Source organism: Zingiber officinale, chromosome 3A (assembly GCF_018446385.1).
Source record: "Zingiber officinale cultivar Zhangliang chromosome 3A, Zo_v1.1, whole genome shotgun sequence".
NCBI classification, from domain to species: domain Eukaryota; kingdom Viridiplantae; phylum Streptophyta; class Magnoliopsida; order Zingiberales; family Zingiberaceae; genus Zingiber; species Zingiber officinale.
The window spans coordinates 25,478,135-25,495,414 of NC_055990.1; the positions used below are offsets into that span (position 1 = coordinate 25,478,135).

A 17,280-nucleotide genomic window follows, 5' to 3' on the forward strand; every position below is an offset into this window, starting at 1 on the left:
ATCCCCCCCAGGGCGCCCGGAACCCTTCCAGGCGCCCCGACCAAGGCTATAAATATAGCCTTGGTCTAGAAGCAAGATAATCAATCAAGAACAACTACTTGTAATCCAGTGCTTTCATTTGTGTTATTTCTTTCTGTGCTTTCAACGCTGTAAGAGGCTACTCCGCCCAGAGGAGAATCAATTAGTGCGCATTCTTTGCCTTGGATTAGCAATCCTCTGATTGCAAACCAAGTAATTCCTCTGTGTCGATTTTCTGTTTTAATTAGTCTCTGCCTTTTTAATTACAAGTTCTTTTAAGTTAGTTGAATATCTGAGAAGGGTTTTTGGTTTTATTTTGTAGGGCAATTCACCTCTCCCCTCTTGCCGGCCTCCAAAGGGAGCAACAGGTTAGGTTGATTAGGGTTTACCCTAATTTAGCTTTAAGGATTTTATTTAGCCATTTATTTGGATTGTAGCTAAATAAAAATATACACATTGATATCACAGGACTTTGACGCGAGACGAGTATCTCGAAGTCGTATTTGGACCAGATTGGACTTTACGATTGGAGGTGGGTACTTTTGACTTTATGTCTTTGATATGCATAGTAGTGAATTTAACAAATAGCAACAATTATGTTTCTTAATTGTTTCGGTTAATCACTACCCGATACCTGTTACATGATTGGTTGATTGCTTGTTTTGCATCTCATGTATTCCTTACCTGTTGATACATGCTTATAGGGGTAGTGATATACCATGCTTCACCATGTTCAAGACCTAGGTTTTATACCTTCAGTGTACCTTTGATTTGATTCGTTGACCTATGGTGCACATTTATATATATATGGATTAGCTCAGGATATTTTGTAGTTAGTGTCATGCACCATTTGCATGATTGCATCCTGTGTGATAGTCCGGTCCATTATTGTTGAGCACATCGTCAATTACATGGATCTGCATACACCACCACTCATGAGTTAGTGGTCGATTCAGGCAGTGTGTGTTGCAGCAGGGACTTTGTTTGGCTCCGTTGGTCCGCTCATGGGTAGCGTGATGCAACGTGTTAGCCGGCAGGGATTCCTCCCCGTCATCGTGTACCGGGAGTTGAGAGCATTGCGTTCCCCCATTTATGATTTGGGGTAGGAGGATAGGTGTACTCCGACAGCATCTCGTCCACTCGGTCACTCATCAAGAGTAGTGATGACAGAGTGCACGGTTGTCACAGCCCTACCCACTTGGCCTCACTATTGCGTGTGAGATGATCGACTGGCGTCAGGGGTGACCAGGACGCATCATTGGCATCATATGCATGATGCATTTATTACTTGTGTTTGTGTTTGCTGCATTTATATGCTGCATATTGTTTGGATACCTATGTTTGACATGCATACATGATTTCTATACCACTCGGACTGTTTGTCCTTATATCCAGGTCCTGGTTAGTACAGTTTCTCTCCTATTTACTTCAGTTGCATTTTTATTTTTTTTTATATCAGGAGACTGTACGCATGATTAGTGCTAGATGTTATTTCCCTACTTTGCATATCAGTTGTACCTGCTGAGTGTTGGACTCACCCCGCCTCCATTGTTGTTATTTTTCAGGTTGATGCTGTCAGGAGAGAGTTCCAGTTGCTAGTCCCTGCAGATCTCAAAGATATTGTTGGTCTTTTGGTTTTCTTACTTAGATTATGCTAAACTTGTTCTGGTTGATGGTATAGACATTGTATGGATTTTGTGATGTCGATGCATTTTTATTCGATATGTTTTACTACATGCCTGCCTGGACGGCAGAAGATGTGAGTTTGTCGGATTTGTATTTTATGGATGTAGTGGAGTAGGGTTGGTTTTGAGTCGTGGTATTACTGTTTTGTTTACTTTTATTTACTTATATATAAACTGCATGGATGTTTGTGTGGTTGTATTTTATTATTGTTTTTATTCCAGCCGCATGTGGCTGAGGTATATGAGGATATAGAAAAGTTTCAGATTGTCCGCCGTACAAGGGAGATGCTGCCGAAATTTCTTCGGACAAGGACTCCTCCGGGGCGTGACAGTAATTTTCACAGACACATCAATTAGGGTCTAGAGTTCAAGATTCAGTTGCGGTATATTATCAGAAATTTTACGCATTAATCAATTAATGATCTAGAGTTCGAGGCTAAGTTGTGACATATTATTGATTTTTTTTTCATTAATCAATCAGATATCTAGAGTTCGAGACTCAGCTGCGACGTATTATTGAAAATTTTCTTATTAGTTAATTAGGAGTATAAAGTTCGATACTCAACTACGAAATAATAATATTAATAATTTTATGGAGGATTGTTTAATTAAATGGTTGAATTTTTCTTATTAGTTAATTAAGTGGTTGAATTACTTTTTATATATATAATAATATTAATAATTTTATGGAGGATGGTTTAAAAATAGTTTATTAACTATTAAGTATTAACAATTAAGATTTAGTTGATTAAATTAGACGTCTTTACCTCAGTATTTTTTACTAAGAATCTTGACCCTTTACTAAGTTTCAATTAATTCAACGAAGCTCAAAATTAAATTACGTTAATCTCCTTTTTAGTTTCACATCGAAAATAATTTCATGATTTATTAGTAATTTTCACATACACATTATCAGGGTTTAGAGTTCAAAACTCAGTTGCAATATATTATTATAAATTTTTCTCATTAATCATCCAGTTATCTAGAGTTTGAGACTCAGCTGTGGAGTAATATTGAGAACTTTTCTCATCATTTAATCAAGGATCTAGAGTTCGAGATTCGATGTATTATTGAAAATTTTTCTTATTAATTAATTAGGAATATAGAGTTCGAGACTACGTATTATATTATGGAGAATTTATGTTCTCTTCTTCTTATTCAATAGGTCATATTTTTTTACTGTCAAAAGAATAAATTGTTTAAAATTGTTAAATAAGGTAATTTTATAATTTATTAGGTTTTTTATTTTTTTATTTTTATTTGGAAATTTGTTAGGAATTTTTTCGGTAATAAAAGGGTGGATTAGGGCTCAAGTATTCAATTTCCAATTTCAAAACGTCGATACCTTGCTCTCTTCTTTCTCTCTGCCTCCTCCGCTCGCCTATGGCGACCTCCACCGATGGAAAACGGAGCATACTTGAACGCCAGGACGACGATGACTTTGAAGACTACATCCCTGTCCACAAACGTCAGGGCTATGGAAGCACTGAAGGTCCTTCAGCGCAAAAGCCGATTTATTTATTATATTACAAACGCAACATGTGTGCACATCGTGGTAAAGAGAGTTTACCCTCTCTCTTCTTCCTATGTCATGTTTTTTTTACTAATCAAAAGAATAAATTTAATTAAGTATTTAATTTTATTTAAAATAGTTAAATAAGGTAATTTATATAATTTATTAGGTTTTTTATTTTCTTTTATTTTTATTTTTTATATGGAAAATTATCATAAGAAAAAATAAAATTTTATTAGAAATTTTTTTTGTAAGAATGGGATTTGATTAGGGCACTTTCGAGTATTCACTTTTCAATTCTCCTGAAAATGATGAAACTCTTGCTCCTCTTCTCTATACCTCCGCTCGTCCTCACTCCTATTCTCTCTGCCTCCTCTTGCTGACGATGATTCATCTTCCTTGTTTCCTGGTGCATTCTCCTCCAATCATGATCTCCACCGACGGGAAATGGAGTAAACCGGAACGCCGAGACGACGACGATGATTACAAAGACTACATCCCTGTCCACAAACGTTGGTCTATAGAAGTCCTAAAGGTCCTCCAGCACAATAGCTGATTCATATATTATATTACAAACGCAACACGTGTGCACAATCATCGTAAATAGAGTTTATCCACTCTTCTTCCCATTTATAATCGGTCATGTTTTTTTTATATTAAAAGAATAAATAAAATTATAAATTTCATTTTATTTAAAAGGGTTAAATAAGTTAATTTTTATAATTTATTAGGTATTTATTTTTTATTTTAATTTGAAAAATTATTATAAGGAAAATTAAGATTTTATTAGGAATTTTTTTCGTAAGAAATGGGGTGGATTTTGGCTCTTTCGAGTATTCAATATCCGATTTCCCTAAAACTGCCTAATCCCTTGCTCTTCTCTTTGCCTCCGCTTGCCCTTGCTCTTCTTCTCTCTGCCTTCGCTTGCTGACGACGATTTATCTTCTTTCTTTCTGACCACCTTCTCCTACCTCCACCAACGGAAAACAGAGCATACCTAAACACCAGGACGACGACGATGACTACATCCTTATCCACAAATGTCGTGCTATGAAAGCCCAGAAGGTCCTCCAATGCAAAATCCGATTCATATATTACAAACACAACACATGTGCACAATCTTCGTAAAAGAGAGTTTATCCTCTCTTCTTACATTCATAGTCGATCATATTTTTTTACTGTCAAAATAATAAATTTAATTAAGAATTTAATTTTATTTAAAATGGTTAAATATGGTAATTTTATAATTTATTAGGTTTTTATTTTTTTTATTTTATATTTTATTTGAAAATATAAAATATAAGGCTGTGTAGGGTAAGGTTGCGTACAATGGATCCTTCCTTGGGACCCTACATGACGGGAGCTTCGTGCACCGGGCTGCCTTTTTTTTATTTTATTTGAAAAATTGTTATAAGAAAAAATAAGATTTTATTAGGAATTTTTTCAATAAGAAAGGGGGTGGATTAGGGCGCTTTCAAGTATTCACTTTCTGATTCCCCTGAAATTGTCAAACCCTTACTCCTCTTGTCTCTACCTCTAGCTCTGCTCGCCCTTGCTCCTCTTCTCTCTGCCTCCGTTCGTCGATGATGATTCATCTTTTTTTCTTTCGGGCACCTTTTCCTGCTCCACCTCCAATCATGACCTCCACCGACGAAGAACGGAGCATACCTTAATACCAAGACGAAGACGGTGACTACAAAGACTATATCCATGTCCACAAACAGCGAGCTATGGAAGCCTAGAAGGCCCTCGAGTGCAAAAGGCGATTCATAGATTATATTACAAACGTTGTGTGCATATCATCGTAAAAAAAGTTTATCCTCTCTTCTTCCAATTCATAATCCGTCATGTTTTTTTACCCTAAAAAATGGAATGGAGAGGAGTCTAAAAGAAAGGTAAAATACACGATACGTGAATCGTGTAACGAAAGAAGGATCTAATCTTCTTATGTATAGAACCTCTTTTCTTTAGTTTGGACAACAACTAGTTACTTTCAATAGAAAGTATGTATTGGCGTAATCTAATTAGATTAGTGGAACGACTTTATGTTCTCTTAGAACATTAAAGTTAAAAAAAAAGAGGGAAACAAATAAAGGAAAAAATAAAAATTCCATTTCTGGTTTTTGTTCATTGTAATATCCATAATTCTAGTAAGAATTGATTTATTAAAATAGAATGTTTAAAAAGAATTCGGTTGAAAGGTAATTCTGGTAAGAATTGATTTATTAAAATAGAATGTTTAGAAAGAATTTGATTGAAACAAAATTATGATAAGAATTGGTTTATTAAAATAGAATGTTTAAAAAGAATTCGGTTGAAAAAATAAAAATTTTCTATCATGGGTAGATTTGAGTTTCAAAATAAAATTATATTTTATTCATTATTATATTTTCTTATTCATTATTATATTTCAGTATAATTTTGAAACAGAGACATTCTTAAACAAAAAAGAAAAAGTTTAGCAAAACACTCAATTAAACAATTCATATAATTAAATTAAAAAACTAATAGTACCTCTCCCTAAAGTCCACTCCTTCCCCATACTATAAGTGAGAGGGAAAAATGTAAAGATGAAAGAATAAATTTAATTTTATTTAAAATAGTTAAATAAGATAATTTTTAAAATATATTTGGGTTTTTATTTTTTATTTTTATTTGGAAATTTGTTATAAGATAAAAAAAACAGAATTTTTTCGATAATAAAAGGTTGGATCAGGGAGTATTCAATTTCCAAACAGCCGACAGGCCCGACACCTTGCCCTCTTCTCTCTCCGCTCGCCGACACCTTGCCCTCTTTCTGCCTCCGCTCGCCGATGGTGACCTCCGACGGAAAACGGAGCCTATCTGAACCCCAGGACGAGGACGATGACTACGAAGACTACGTTCCTGTACACAAACGCCGGGCTATGGAAGCCCTAAAGGTCCTCCAGCGAAAGAGCCAATCCGCCTCCTCCGTCGCCGCCCAATCCGATGACCCTTCTTCCGATCCACGCCCCCCGATCGCCGAGGCTAAACCTAGCCTCCTCGTCAAGGCCTCCCAACTCAAGCGCGAGCTCCCCGAGGTCAGCCCTACCGAGCAGCTCGTCCAGCAGGAGAAGGAGATGATCGAGCACCTCTCTGACCGGAAGACTCTTATGTCTGTCCGTGAACTCGCCAAGGGCATTACCTACACCGAGCCGATGCCCACTGGGTGGAGGCCTCCGCTTGCTATCCGACGGCTGTCTGCGGCTCAAGCCGACGCCATCCGCCGCAAGTGGCACATCCTCGTTGACGGCGACGACGTGCCGGCCCCGATAAGGAACTTCCGCGACATGCGATTTCCGGAGCCTGTCCTCCAGAAGCTGAAGGAAAAGGGGATCCTCCAGCCCACCCCCATCCAGGTGCAGGGTCTTCCAGTAATCCTGTCAGGGCGAGACATGATCGGTATTGCCTTCACTGGTTCGGGTAAAACATTGGTCTTTGTGCTCCCTCTGATTATGACAGCGCTGCAAGAGGAGCTTATGATGCCAATAGTGCCCGGCGAGGGCCCATTTGGACTCGTGGTGTGCCCTTCGAGGGAGCTTGCTCGTCAAACTTATGAGGTCGTCGAGCAGTTCCTTCTTCCTCTGAAGAAGGATGGCTACCCAGAGCTGAGGCCGTTGTTATGTATTGGCGGTGTCGACATGAGGTCGCAACTTGAGGTGATCAAGAAAGGGGTGCATATTGTTGTCGCCACTCCAGGGAGGTTGAAAGATTTACTTGCTAAGAAAAAGATGAATCTTGATAACTGCAGGTATTATTCCTTTAGTATGTCAACATAGCTTTAACTCATTATAATCTTGTAAAGATATATGTGAAAATAAACTCAGTTGAAAATGCAGCATCTTGTTTGATTATTCATGTTATTTGCTACAAAATATAAACTTTTTGTGTTGATATTTCTACTTGGATCCTGAAAGAATTAGACAAGATAACCTTTTATGAATGGATTAGACAATTTTACATTACACATAGTTTAATTAAGGGAAACGATCCAAGTACACATGTAGCTCATACAATATAGTTGTGATTCATAGCTACAATTTGATCATGCTGATGATTATGATGGAGGAAATAGGGATTTAGATGCCCTTTCCTACACCTTGTAGAATCATTGGATTCATTTCTGACTATAAGCCCTCACTCATAGCATGTGGCCCCTGTAAATCAGTCTTGTAATATCATCTTCTACCCACATTTTATTGTAATTACAGTTTCTTTTAGCCATTTTCCAATTTGGTGATTATGATCCAATTCAAATCAAAGAAATAGACATTCCTACACCTTGTAGAATCATTGGATTCATTTCTGACTATAAGCCCTCACTCATAGCATGTGGCCCCTGTAAATCAGTCTTGTAATATCATCTTCTACCCACATTTTATTGTAATTACAGTTTCTTTTAGCCATTTTCCAATTTGGTGATTATGATCCAATTCAAATCAAAGAAATAGACATTCTAGATCTCCACATATACCAACAGAAATTAAGCGGTTTGGTGAAGCATGCCAATCTGACCAAGGAGCTCAACTTTTTACATGTATGTTTAGTTTGTTTTCCCTTTGATTGGTTATATAACCCTAATTACAGTAAAGAAAAGGAAACAAAAATAAGTAAACAAAAATAACTAACTTTGAATACCTTGGAGGCAATGTAGACATTTATCTAATCAGTGAATCATGCAGTACCTTGACTCTCACAATATTGACAGAAATGGGCAATAACAAAGTATAGATAGATGAAAAGCATCCTGCATCGTTGCAACTAACAAAAGGAGAATTTAGGCTCAGTTTGTCGTCTAATGAGCACAGGACACAAGAAATCCAGATATGGTTAATTATCTTCATTAATGTGATTCTGAACACCACTTTGGAGATGGTTGTTACTTTACTATAATCTAGGTACTCTATTCCTACCACTATAAAACAAATCTGCCTCATGTAACGAGATATTATGATGTCGAGTCCACCATAATGCTAACCACTCCAAAACATTAGGTGTGTGGGTTCTTTTTCACTCTTAATCTTATATAGATAACAGTTTATTTAATTTACCTTGTATGATTGTTCAGTGTGTTTAAAGTAACCTGTTTTAGAATTTGGTGGTATTTGGATAGTGCTGTTGTTGGTGGATGCAGAAATGTTGTTGCTCATCCATGTAGTTCATTTATATAGATCTGATGTATCTTTTGGGGAAGTGTTAAATTACCAAGTTTAAAGGATACTGCATTAATTATGCCAAAAAAACCATACAATTCTCAATTGTTATTTGGAATTGTTTCAATTTCACATTTGTGATGATTCTAACATCATTTTTTACTGCAGTTACTTGACATTGGATGAGGCTGATAGACTTGTGGATTTGGGATTTGAGGAGGATATAAGGGAAGTATTCGATCATTTTAAATCACAAAGGCAAACCTTACTCTTTTCCGCCACCATGCCAACAAAGATACAAAACTTCGCAAAAAATGCTTTGGTGAAACCTGTAATAGTAAATGTTGGAAGAGCCGGAGCAGCAAACCTTGATGTCATTCAAGAGGTTGAATATGTGAAACAAGAAGCGAAACTCGTATATCTTCTTGAATGCCTCCAGAAGACACCACCACCAGTCTTGGTTTTTTGTGAGAATAAAGCTGATGTGGATGATATCCACGAGTATCTTCTTCATAAGGGTGTTGAAGCAGTTGCTATCCACGGCGGCAAGGATCAAGAAGACAGAGAATATGCAATATCATCTTTTAAATCTGGCAAGAAGGATGTTTTGGTGGCCACTGATGTTGCTTCCAAGGGGCTTGATTTTCCTGACATTCAACATGTAATAAACTACGACATGCCAGCTGAAATTGAAAATTACGTACATCGAATTGGACGAACAGGAAGGTGTGGAAAAACAGGCATTGCGACAACGTTCATAAACAAAAACCAAACAGAGACGACACTCCTCGACTTGAAGCACCTACTGCAAGAGGCGAAGCAAAGGATTCCGCCAGTATTGGCAGAACTTAATGATCCGATGGAAGACGGCGATGTTCTTACGAGTGCTAGTGGAGTCAAGGGTTGTGCATATTGCGGTGGCCTTGGCCATCGAATCCGTGATTGTCCTAAGCTGGAGCACCAGAAATCTATAGCCATTGCCGGTTCAAGAAGAGACTATTTTGGTTCTGGAGGCTATAGGGGCGAGATGTAATTTTTCTGTCAAACTTTGTAGTTGTGTCTACCTCTCATCAGTTGCACATCAAACTGATTCAACTCTAGAAGGAATTATCTGTCTATCTACCAGTGCTGACTAAATGCCTTTAGATTTGTAAATTTTTTTTGTCAACTTGTTGCTGTAATCTTACAGATTGAACTCACTCGTGTTCTAACTTTAGCAGAAAATGCTGGATTTACGTGAACATCTTAGAATAGTTTGGTTGATTTCCTTTGTGTGTTTTCCTTTTCCTGCTATGTTCTTCACTTCTATAGGACTTACATAGTTGATTTTAATTATAATTAGGACTAATGGCTGCTCGTCCTCTTTCACATCATTTATAATATCTGAAGTGTGTTTGAGAATCTTTAAGATTGATTAAATCCACAACAAAGATTTTGAAGAATGTCTTTAGCAAACTGTTTATATGCCCTTGGGTTGGGGCAGTGCTGTCACGGAGGCGGGGCGGACTGGCCCCCATGTTAGCGGATTGAAAAAACTCCAATCCAAAATGGGGTTAATCCATGAGTCTGTTAAAAAAAATAATTAATTAAAATTTTAAAATTTAAGCTGCCATATAGATGGATCAAATCTATGAGTCTGTTGAGTTTTCATTTAAGTTATTTGGAATCACAAAAGCATGGAGTTGGTGCACTTTTGATTATGTTAAAATGGATTGATAAATTGATAAAATTCTGCTCAAATTGTTTAGCCAGATATCAATCCAAAGACTCAATCTAAATTGACAGTTAAATTAACGGTTGTATCTGGATCCATGAGATCGCACCGGTTATACTTATAATTATTAAGATGCGTTTGATTTAAGATTATCCATCCAAGATTATCAATGAAAACGCTATTTTATTGGATCGAGACGCGCTAGAGGGGGGGTGAATAGCGCTCACGGCTATTTCTTTCGATTATCGGAATCGTAAAACAATCGTCGAGTAATTAAAACGCAGCGGAATAAAATAAAGAAACACAAACACAGAGGAATTTACTTCGTTCGGAGCCTAAGGTGACTCATACTCGAATGCCCGCGATTCTTGATCACTTTCCATGGGCAACAACTATAAGTTCGTTAAAAGTACAATAAGTGATTTACAATTGTAAGCACAAAAAGAAATTATACCGACAATAACAGAATCAAAGTTGATGTTCCAGGTCATCGGTATGTCGCAACAGCACCTTGGAATGATCTTGTTAGCAGCACGTTGAAGAAAGGAAGCCTTGGAGTTGTTGTTTTGAAGTGCTGCTCGAACGCTGCTTTTAAACAGTGTTCAAGGCGCCTTAAACAAGCTCCAAGACGCCTTGAAGCTAAGTTCTATCCCGATCAGTTCGCTGCGATAAGCCTTTGACTGCTGGGACCTGAAGGCGCCTTCAACGCCCTTCAAGGCGCCTTCAGTCTTCTATCCAAGGCGCCTACAAGCTGGTTACTTAGCCAGATCAGGTTTTGCACCCGAGGCGCCTCCAAACTCCATGGAGGCGCCTCTAAGTTGGTTACGCAGCCAGATCAGGTTTTGCACCCGAGGCGCCTCCAAACTCCATGGAGGCGCCTCGGACACTGTTCATCCGAGGGTAATTGTTCACTTTGGTCCTTGCAAGATATGTTAATCACAAAAATTACCCTGCAACACAAAGTTAGCATAGAATGACAGTATAAATATGATAAAGAATATTGTGACAGTCTCCGGACTGTCCGAGTCTGACTTCGGATTTTCGACCGGAAACCCTAGGTCGACCTGACGCCTACTGTTCCCTCTACGGGGAACGCGTCCTCACCTACTCCACTCAGGAGATTTACCTGCTGCCAGTGCGATCCTCCAGATCGACTGGACTTTTGCTCAGCACTCGATGCTTCCGGACTTTCTGCTGGACATCCGCTTCCCGGCTAGTCCAGTCTTTCACCTGGTTCGCGATACCAGGACTTTCCACCTAGGGTTACCACCCCCTAGGACTTTTGCCTGAAGCCATCGACCTGCCAAGACTTTCCGCATAGGGTTACCTCCCCCTATGACCTAGGGTGACCACCCCCTAGGGTTTTCCCTTTGCCTAACCACAGCTATGACTTTCCTGAAATACTCAAGCAGACATGTTAAATCACAAAACACCTTAACTTTGAATCCTTTGCCATTATCAAAACACGAGTTCGATCGTCGGATGCTTCCCGCACCAACAATCTCCCCCTTTTTGATTATGGCAACTCAAATTCAAAATTAAGTAAACATATATCAAATAACGAGTAGATGAAAACATTTAAAGCAAGCTTAGCAAATTTGCTAAAGTAAACTCTATGAATTTAAGGTATAGCGCCAAGTATAGGCTCCCCCTTAACTGTTACTCCCCCTTTAATATTCATTATTTGAAGTTGACAATCATTTATTTGACTATTTGAATTTTGAATTTGCTACAAGTGTATTTGAATTTGCTATTCTCCCCCTTTGTCATATATCAAAAATAAGCAAAAATAATCATTTGTTTTTTAAAGAGGGATAACAAGATTTTGAAAACACTTAACAGTAGCTAAGTGAAAGGATGATGTTTGCTCTTGGGAAACTTGGTTGAAATTATAAAATTTTGACAGTTTTTGAAAAGCTAGTAAAACTATATATAGAGGAGTACTTGTTTGAAAATTTGTTGGAGAAAATATTTTTTGAAGTCGTTTTTTAATTTTTGAAAGCAATGAGTTAAATTTTGCAAAACTGTGCTTTACTTAGGAAAACAAGAATTTACAAAGTTAGGTTTTAAAGTGAGATAAGTTTTAAAGTTTTGAAAATAAAGCTAAGCTCTTTGCAAATATTGGATTTTGAAAGCTATAGTTTAGAAAAAAAAACTTAGCTTATTGTTTAAACAATACTTATTAAATTTTAGGGCAAGGAGGGAGCAGAGTAGCTAAAAATTTGGTTTAGGTTATTTATTCAAAGTCAGTTGGTCCTTAAGTCCAAGCATGAGTCAAGTTCAATAGATTGATTTTAAGAGGTATCAGAGCCCTAAAGATCAAACATGCTTAATCTTAATATTTCCATTTCCTTTAGTTTGAGAGATACTTTTAGCTGAGATAAGGTTATTCTTATCTTTAACAAGTAACTAAGCAAATTTTTATGATATCACAACACTTTAAATTCTTAGTTTTTAAAGAGGGAGTTTAGCAAAAAAAACATTTGATCAAGACGCAGTTTAGATTTTTACTTTTAAAATACTTTTATCAAAGACTTAGCTAAACTTATAAAGATAATAGCTTTGTTAAGTATTTAACTTTAAAAGGACTTAGTTTTTTTTTAAAAAAAATTGTTTTGATGAAATTTTGAGAATGCTTTGGAAAATACTTAGCATTTTCAGCAAAGTTAGCATTTTTTTAAAAAAAAACTTTAAAAAGTACTTAGCTAAATTTGAAAATACTTAGCTATATATTCAGCATAAAAAATGATTGCCTTGAGAAAACTTTTTGCCAAATAGCTAAGTTTAGAGTATAGTCTAATTAAGCTTAGTTAAAGAAGACTTGATTAAGTACTTAGCTTAAAGAGGTTTTACATAAAGGCTTAGTTTTGAACACATTCTAGAAGAGTTGTAATTTAAAAGTCCGGTCATAAATAATTTTAATTTTAAAGTTAAGTTAAAAATAACTTGAATTTTTGAAGATAAGTAAAAAATAGTTTTTAATTTTGAGGTCAAGTCAAAATTTTATTTTAAAGAAAAACTAATTTTAAAACCAACTCAAAATCACTCTCCCTTAATTAATGTTTTAATAAATTCTTTGAGTTCAGGAGTCCAAGCATGAGAGGTTAAAAAAAATTTTCTTATCTTTCCATCTCACTCATTCTAGATTAACAAGTATGTTTAGCATATGAATGAGCGTGAGATGGAGTTGTTTTTGCAGTTGATATAAAACATAAATTTTGAATTTCAAATAATTTTGAAATGAAGTTTTGAAAGATTTTTAAAAGATTTTTCAAATAATTTTGAAATTAAGTTTTAAAAGATTTTTAAAATGATTTTTTTTAAAGATTTTTCAAATAATTTTGAAATTAAGTTTTAAAATCATTTTGAAATTATTAAGTTTTAAAATAGTTTTGAAATTAAGTTTAAAATCATTTTGAAATTATTAAGTTTTAAAATATTTTTGAAATTAAGTTTTAAAATCATTTTGAAATTATTAAGTTTTAAAATATTTTTGAAATTAAGTTTTAAAGTCATTTTGAAATTAAGTTTTAAAATCATTTTGAAATTATTAAGTTTTAAAAATAGTTTTGAAATTAAGTTTTAAAATCATTTTGAAATTATTAAGTTTTAAAATAGTTTTGAAATTAAGTTTTGACATTAAGTTTTAAAATTATTTTGAAATTACGTTTTAAAATTATTTTGAAATTAAGTTTTAAAATCATTTTGAAATTAAGTTTTAAAATCATTTTGAAATTATTAAGTTTTAAAATAGTTTTGAAATTAAGTTTTAAAGTCATTTTGAAATTAAGTTTTAAAATCATTTTGAAATTATTAAGTTTTAAAAATAGTTTTAAAATTAAGTTTTAAAATCATTTTGAAATTATTAAGTTTTAAAAAATAGTTTGAAATTATTAAGTTTTAAAAAATAGTTTGAAATTATTAAGTTTTAAAAAATAGTTTTGAAATTAAGTTTAAAAAAAATAATTTTGAAATCATGTTTTAGTCAATTTTAATTTCTTAGTCATCTCATCCGATCTAAATTTTCAATCAAGGAACCCTATAATTGTTGTGAGATGAATTATGATTGAATTTGAGGTAAAGTTTAACTTTGTGTTAGATTCAGGTTTAGTTTTGGGTTCAACAAGTAAGCATTCTTTGGATAAACTTCTGGGCTATGGTGAGTCACAAGGAACTCATTAAAGTAACCATGCCTTCGAGGTTTTCCAAATAGTCCTACCCATTGAGCTTAATACTAAACCTTGGTCTAACTAGTTAGGATCCATTTAAGGGTAGCTTCGGTCAGTTCCACTTGGTCAAATGTACCAGGTCGAAGTCATATCTTCCTAGACATGCGATGCCCAAGCTTCCCTAACGTACTATCATCCAAAAATTTCACCAGTACTGTGGGTCAAGTTAAACTTAGCCCGTTTTAGTCTAACCTTAATTACCCTGCCGGGTAATCTACTCTTGTTTTACCCATTTTGGGTAGATTAAGTTCAGTTACCCTGTCGGGTAGTTCAGTTGGGGGTGCCTGCCAGCTATTCTGGATCCTCCATCTATATTTTGAATTTATGATTTAATTTTGAATTTTTAATTTGATTTTGAATTTATAATTTAATTTCAAAATTTTAATTTGATTTTGATTTTTGAATTTTGAATTTATAATTTAATTTCAAATTTTTAATTTGATTTTGATTTTTGAATTTTTTTTAATTTCGTTTTATTAAGATCGTTTTTCTTTTTGCTCCCCCTGGATCATGGCCTTGATATGGTCTATCGAGATAGTAGACTTGATCCTTGGGTACCCAATATTGACCAAGTCCAACTTGATTGACCAAGTTGGACTTAGGTACCCATGCTTGGACTACCTTTCTATTATCTCTATTTACTAAAGTCAGATATGATTTATATTTTGTTTTGATCTTAAATCCAAGTCCGGATTTGTTGTAACTGACTCGCTGTTTTCCAAGAATTAGATCAAAATTCTTGGAACCCAAGGTGAACCGTTCCAACGTGTCCTTGAGTTCTTTAATTTGAGTTTTCAAATTGAAATTTTCTTCCTCAAGTTGTTGGACTTGAGTCGAACTTCCAATTTGAACTGGCTCAGTTAAAGCACTCAAGTCAGTCGCTTCCTTAAGGGTTGTTACCTCCTTTTGGAGCGACTTGACCCGGATGTTGGATTTTGCCAATTTCTTAAGCAGGTAAGGAATTAAGTTTTCCGAATTTTCTAAGTCAATACTAGACATTAAAGAGCTTATAGTGAGTTTGGGTCCTTTGGAAACGAATACGGATCCGTGGCTTCGCTCGGACTCGGTGTCTGACTCGTTCTCGGTTTCGGATTCGAACTCGGACTTGGTTTCGACCACGAATGCTAGTACTGGTAGAGCGAGTAAACTCGTCTGCTCTTCTGCGTCGGATTCGGATTCGTCTGATGACTCAGACCATGTTGCCTTCATCTTTCTAGCTTCCTGTGTTATGCTTGTACCTGCAACCAACGCAGTACCTTCCTCGGCCGGAGTAGTATCAGTCTGCTCATGTAATTCAAATAATTTATCATGCTTACTTGTGTCTGACATACCTTCGTGTAACTGAATCAGATTCTCCCACAGCTCCCTGGCGCTTGAGAATGGGCCGGCGCGATTCAGCTCCTTATTCGTTAAGCCGCACTGAAGTGTATACGTTGCTTTTGTGTTTGCTTCTACCTTTTTGATAAGGTTCACATCCCAATTCTCGTACGGTAGTGGTATGCTGACGCCGTCAGTTGGTATTTCAAGCCCGGTCTTGGTGATCATCCAGACATCGAACTCGGTTTGTAGGTACGACTCCATTCGGCCTTTCCAGTAGCCGAAGTCTTCGCCGGAGAAGAGTGGTGGTCGAGTGGTGCTATAGCCTTCTTGGAGAGCCATTGAATCTTGCACGAAAAAGTGAGCAAAAAACTTGTCCCAGGACTTAATCCTGGATTAGTAGTGTGGTAGAAAGATAGAAATAAAATTGTACGAGTTTGGAGAAAAAATAATAAAATAATAATAAAATATTATTAAAAAATATTATTTCAAATTTTGCCAAATTTAATATTTTATTAATACTAATAAACCGTGAAAGGATGAAAATGAATTTTTTGAAAATAATTTTGGAGGGAAAAAACGACAAACGTAAGTTTTTATTTTTAGCCTAAATAGACGAAAAAGCCACAAAAGAAATGCTCGAATGGTGGTTTCACCTATTCGAAGCGACCCCACTCTGATACCAATTGTTGGATCGAGACGCGCTAGAGGGGGGGTGAATAGCGCTCGTGGCTATTTCTTTCGATTATCGGAATCGTAAAACAATCGTCGAGTAATTAAAACGCAGCGGAATAAAATAAAGAAACACAAACACAGAGGAATTTACTTCGTTCGGAGCCTAAGGCGACTCCTACTCAAAGGCCCGTGATCCTTGATCGCTTTCCGTGGGCAACAACTATAAGTTCGTTAAAAGTACAATAAGTGATTTACAATTGTAAGCACAAAAAGAAATTATACCGACAATAACAGAATCAAAGTTGATGTTCCAGGTCGTCGGTATGTCGCAACAGCACCTCGGAATGATCTTGTTAGTAGCACGTTGAAGAAAGGAAGCCTGAGAGTTGTTGTTTTGAAGTGCTGCTCGAACCCTACTTTTAAACAGTGTTCAAGGCGCCTTAAACAAGCTCCAAGGCCCCTTGAAGCTAAGTTCTATCCCGATCAGTTCGCTGCGATAAGCCTTTGACTGCTGGGACCTGAAGGCGCCTTCAACGCCCTTCAAGGCGCCTTCAGTCTTCTGTCCAAGGCGCCTTGGCTTCCTCCAAGGCGCCTCCAAGCTGGTTACGCAGCCAGATCAGGTTTTGCACCCGAGGCGCCTCCAAACTCCATGGAGGCGCCTCGGACACTGTTCATACGAGGGTAATTGTGCACTTTGGTCCCTGCAAGATATGTTAATCACAAAAACCACCCTACAGCACAAAGTTAGCATAAAATGACAGTATAAATATGATAAAGAATATTATGACAGTCTCCGGACTGTCCGGGTCTGACTTCGGATTTTCGACCGGAAACCCTAGGTCGACCCGACGCCTACTGTTCCCTCTATGGGGAACGCGTCCTCACCTACTCCACGCCTGCCGATCCTCAGCTTGGATTTACCTTTGCGTAGGACGCTTCGGACTTTCTTGGACAC

General features: G+C 36.4%; 1 protein-coding gene across 1 annotated transcript; it reads left to right on the top strand.

The window, feature by feature from the left end:
• Positions 1-5,932: 5,932 nt before the first annotated feature.
• LOC122051495 (DEAD-box ATP-dependent RNA helicase 35-like) lies at positions 5,933-9,653 on the top strand. The gene is made up of 2 exons (XM_042612662.1): positions 5,933-6,988; positions 8,559-9,653. The coding sequence occupies exons 1-2, from the start codon at positions 6,030-6,032 to the stop codon at positions 9,421-9,423; spliced, it is 1,824 nt and encodes a 607-aa protein (XP_042468596.1). The 5' UTR covers positions 5,933-6,029; the 3' UTR covers positions 9,424-9,653.
• Positions 9,654-17,280: the final 7,627 nt, after the last annotated feature.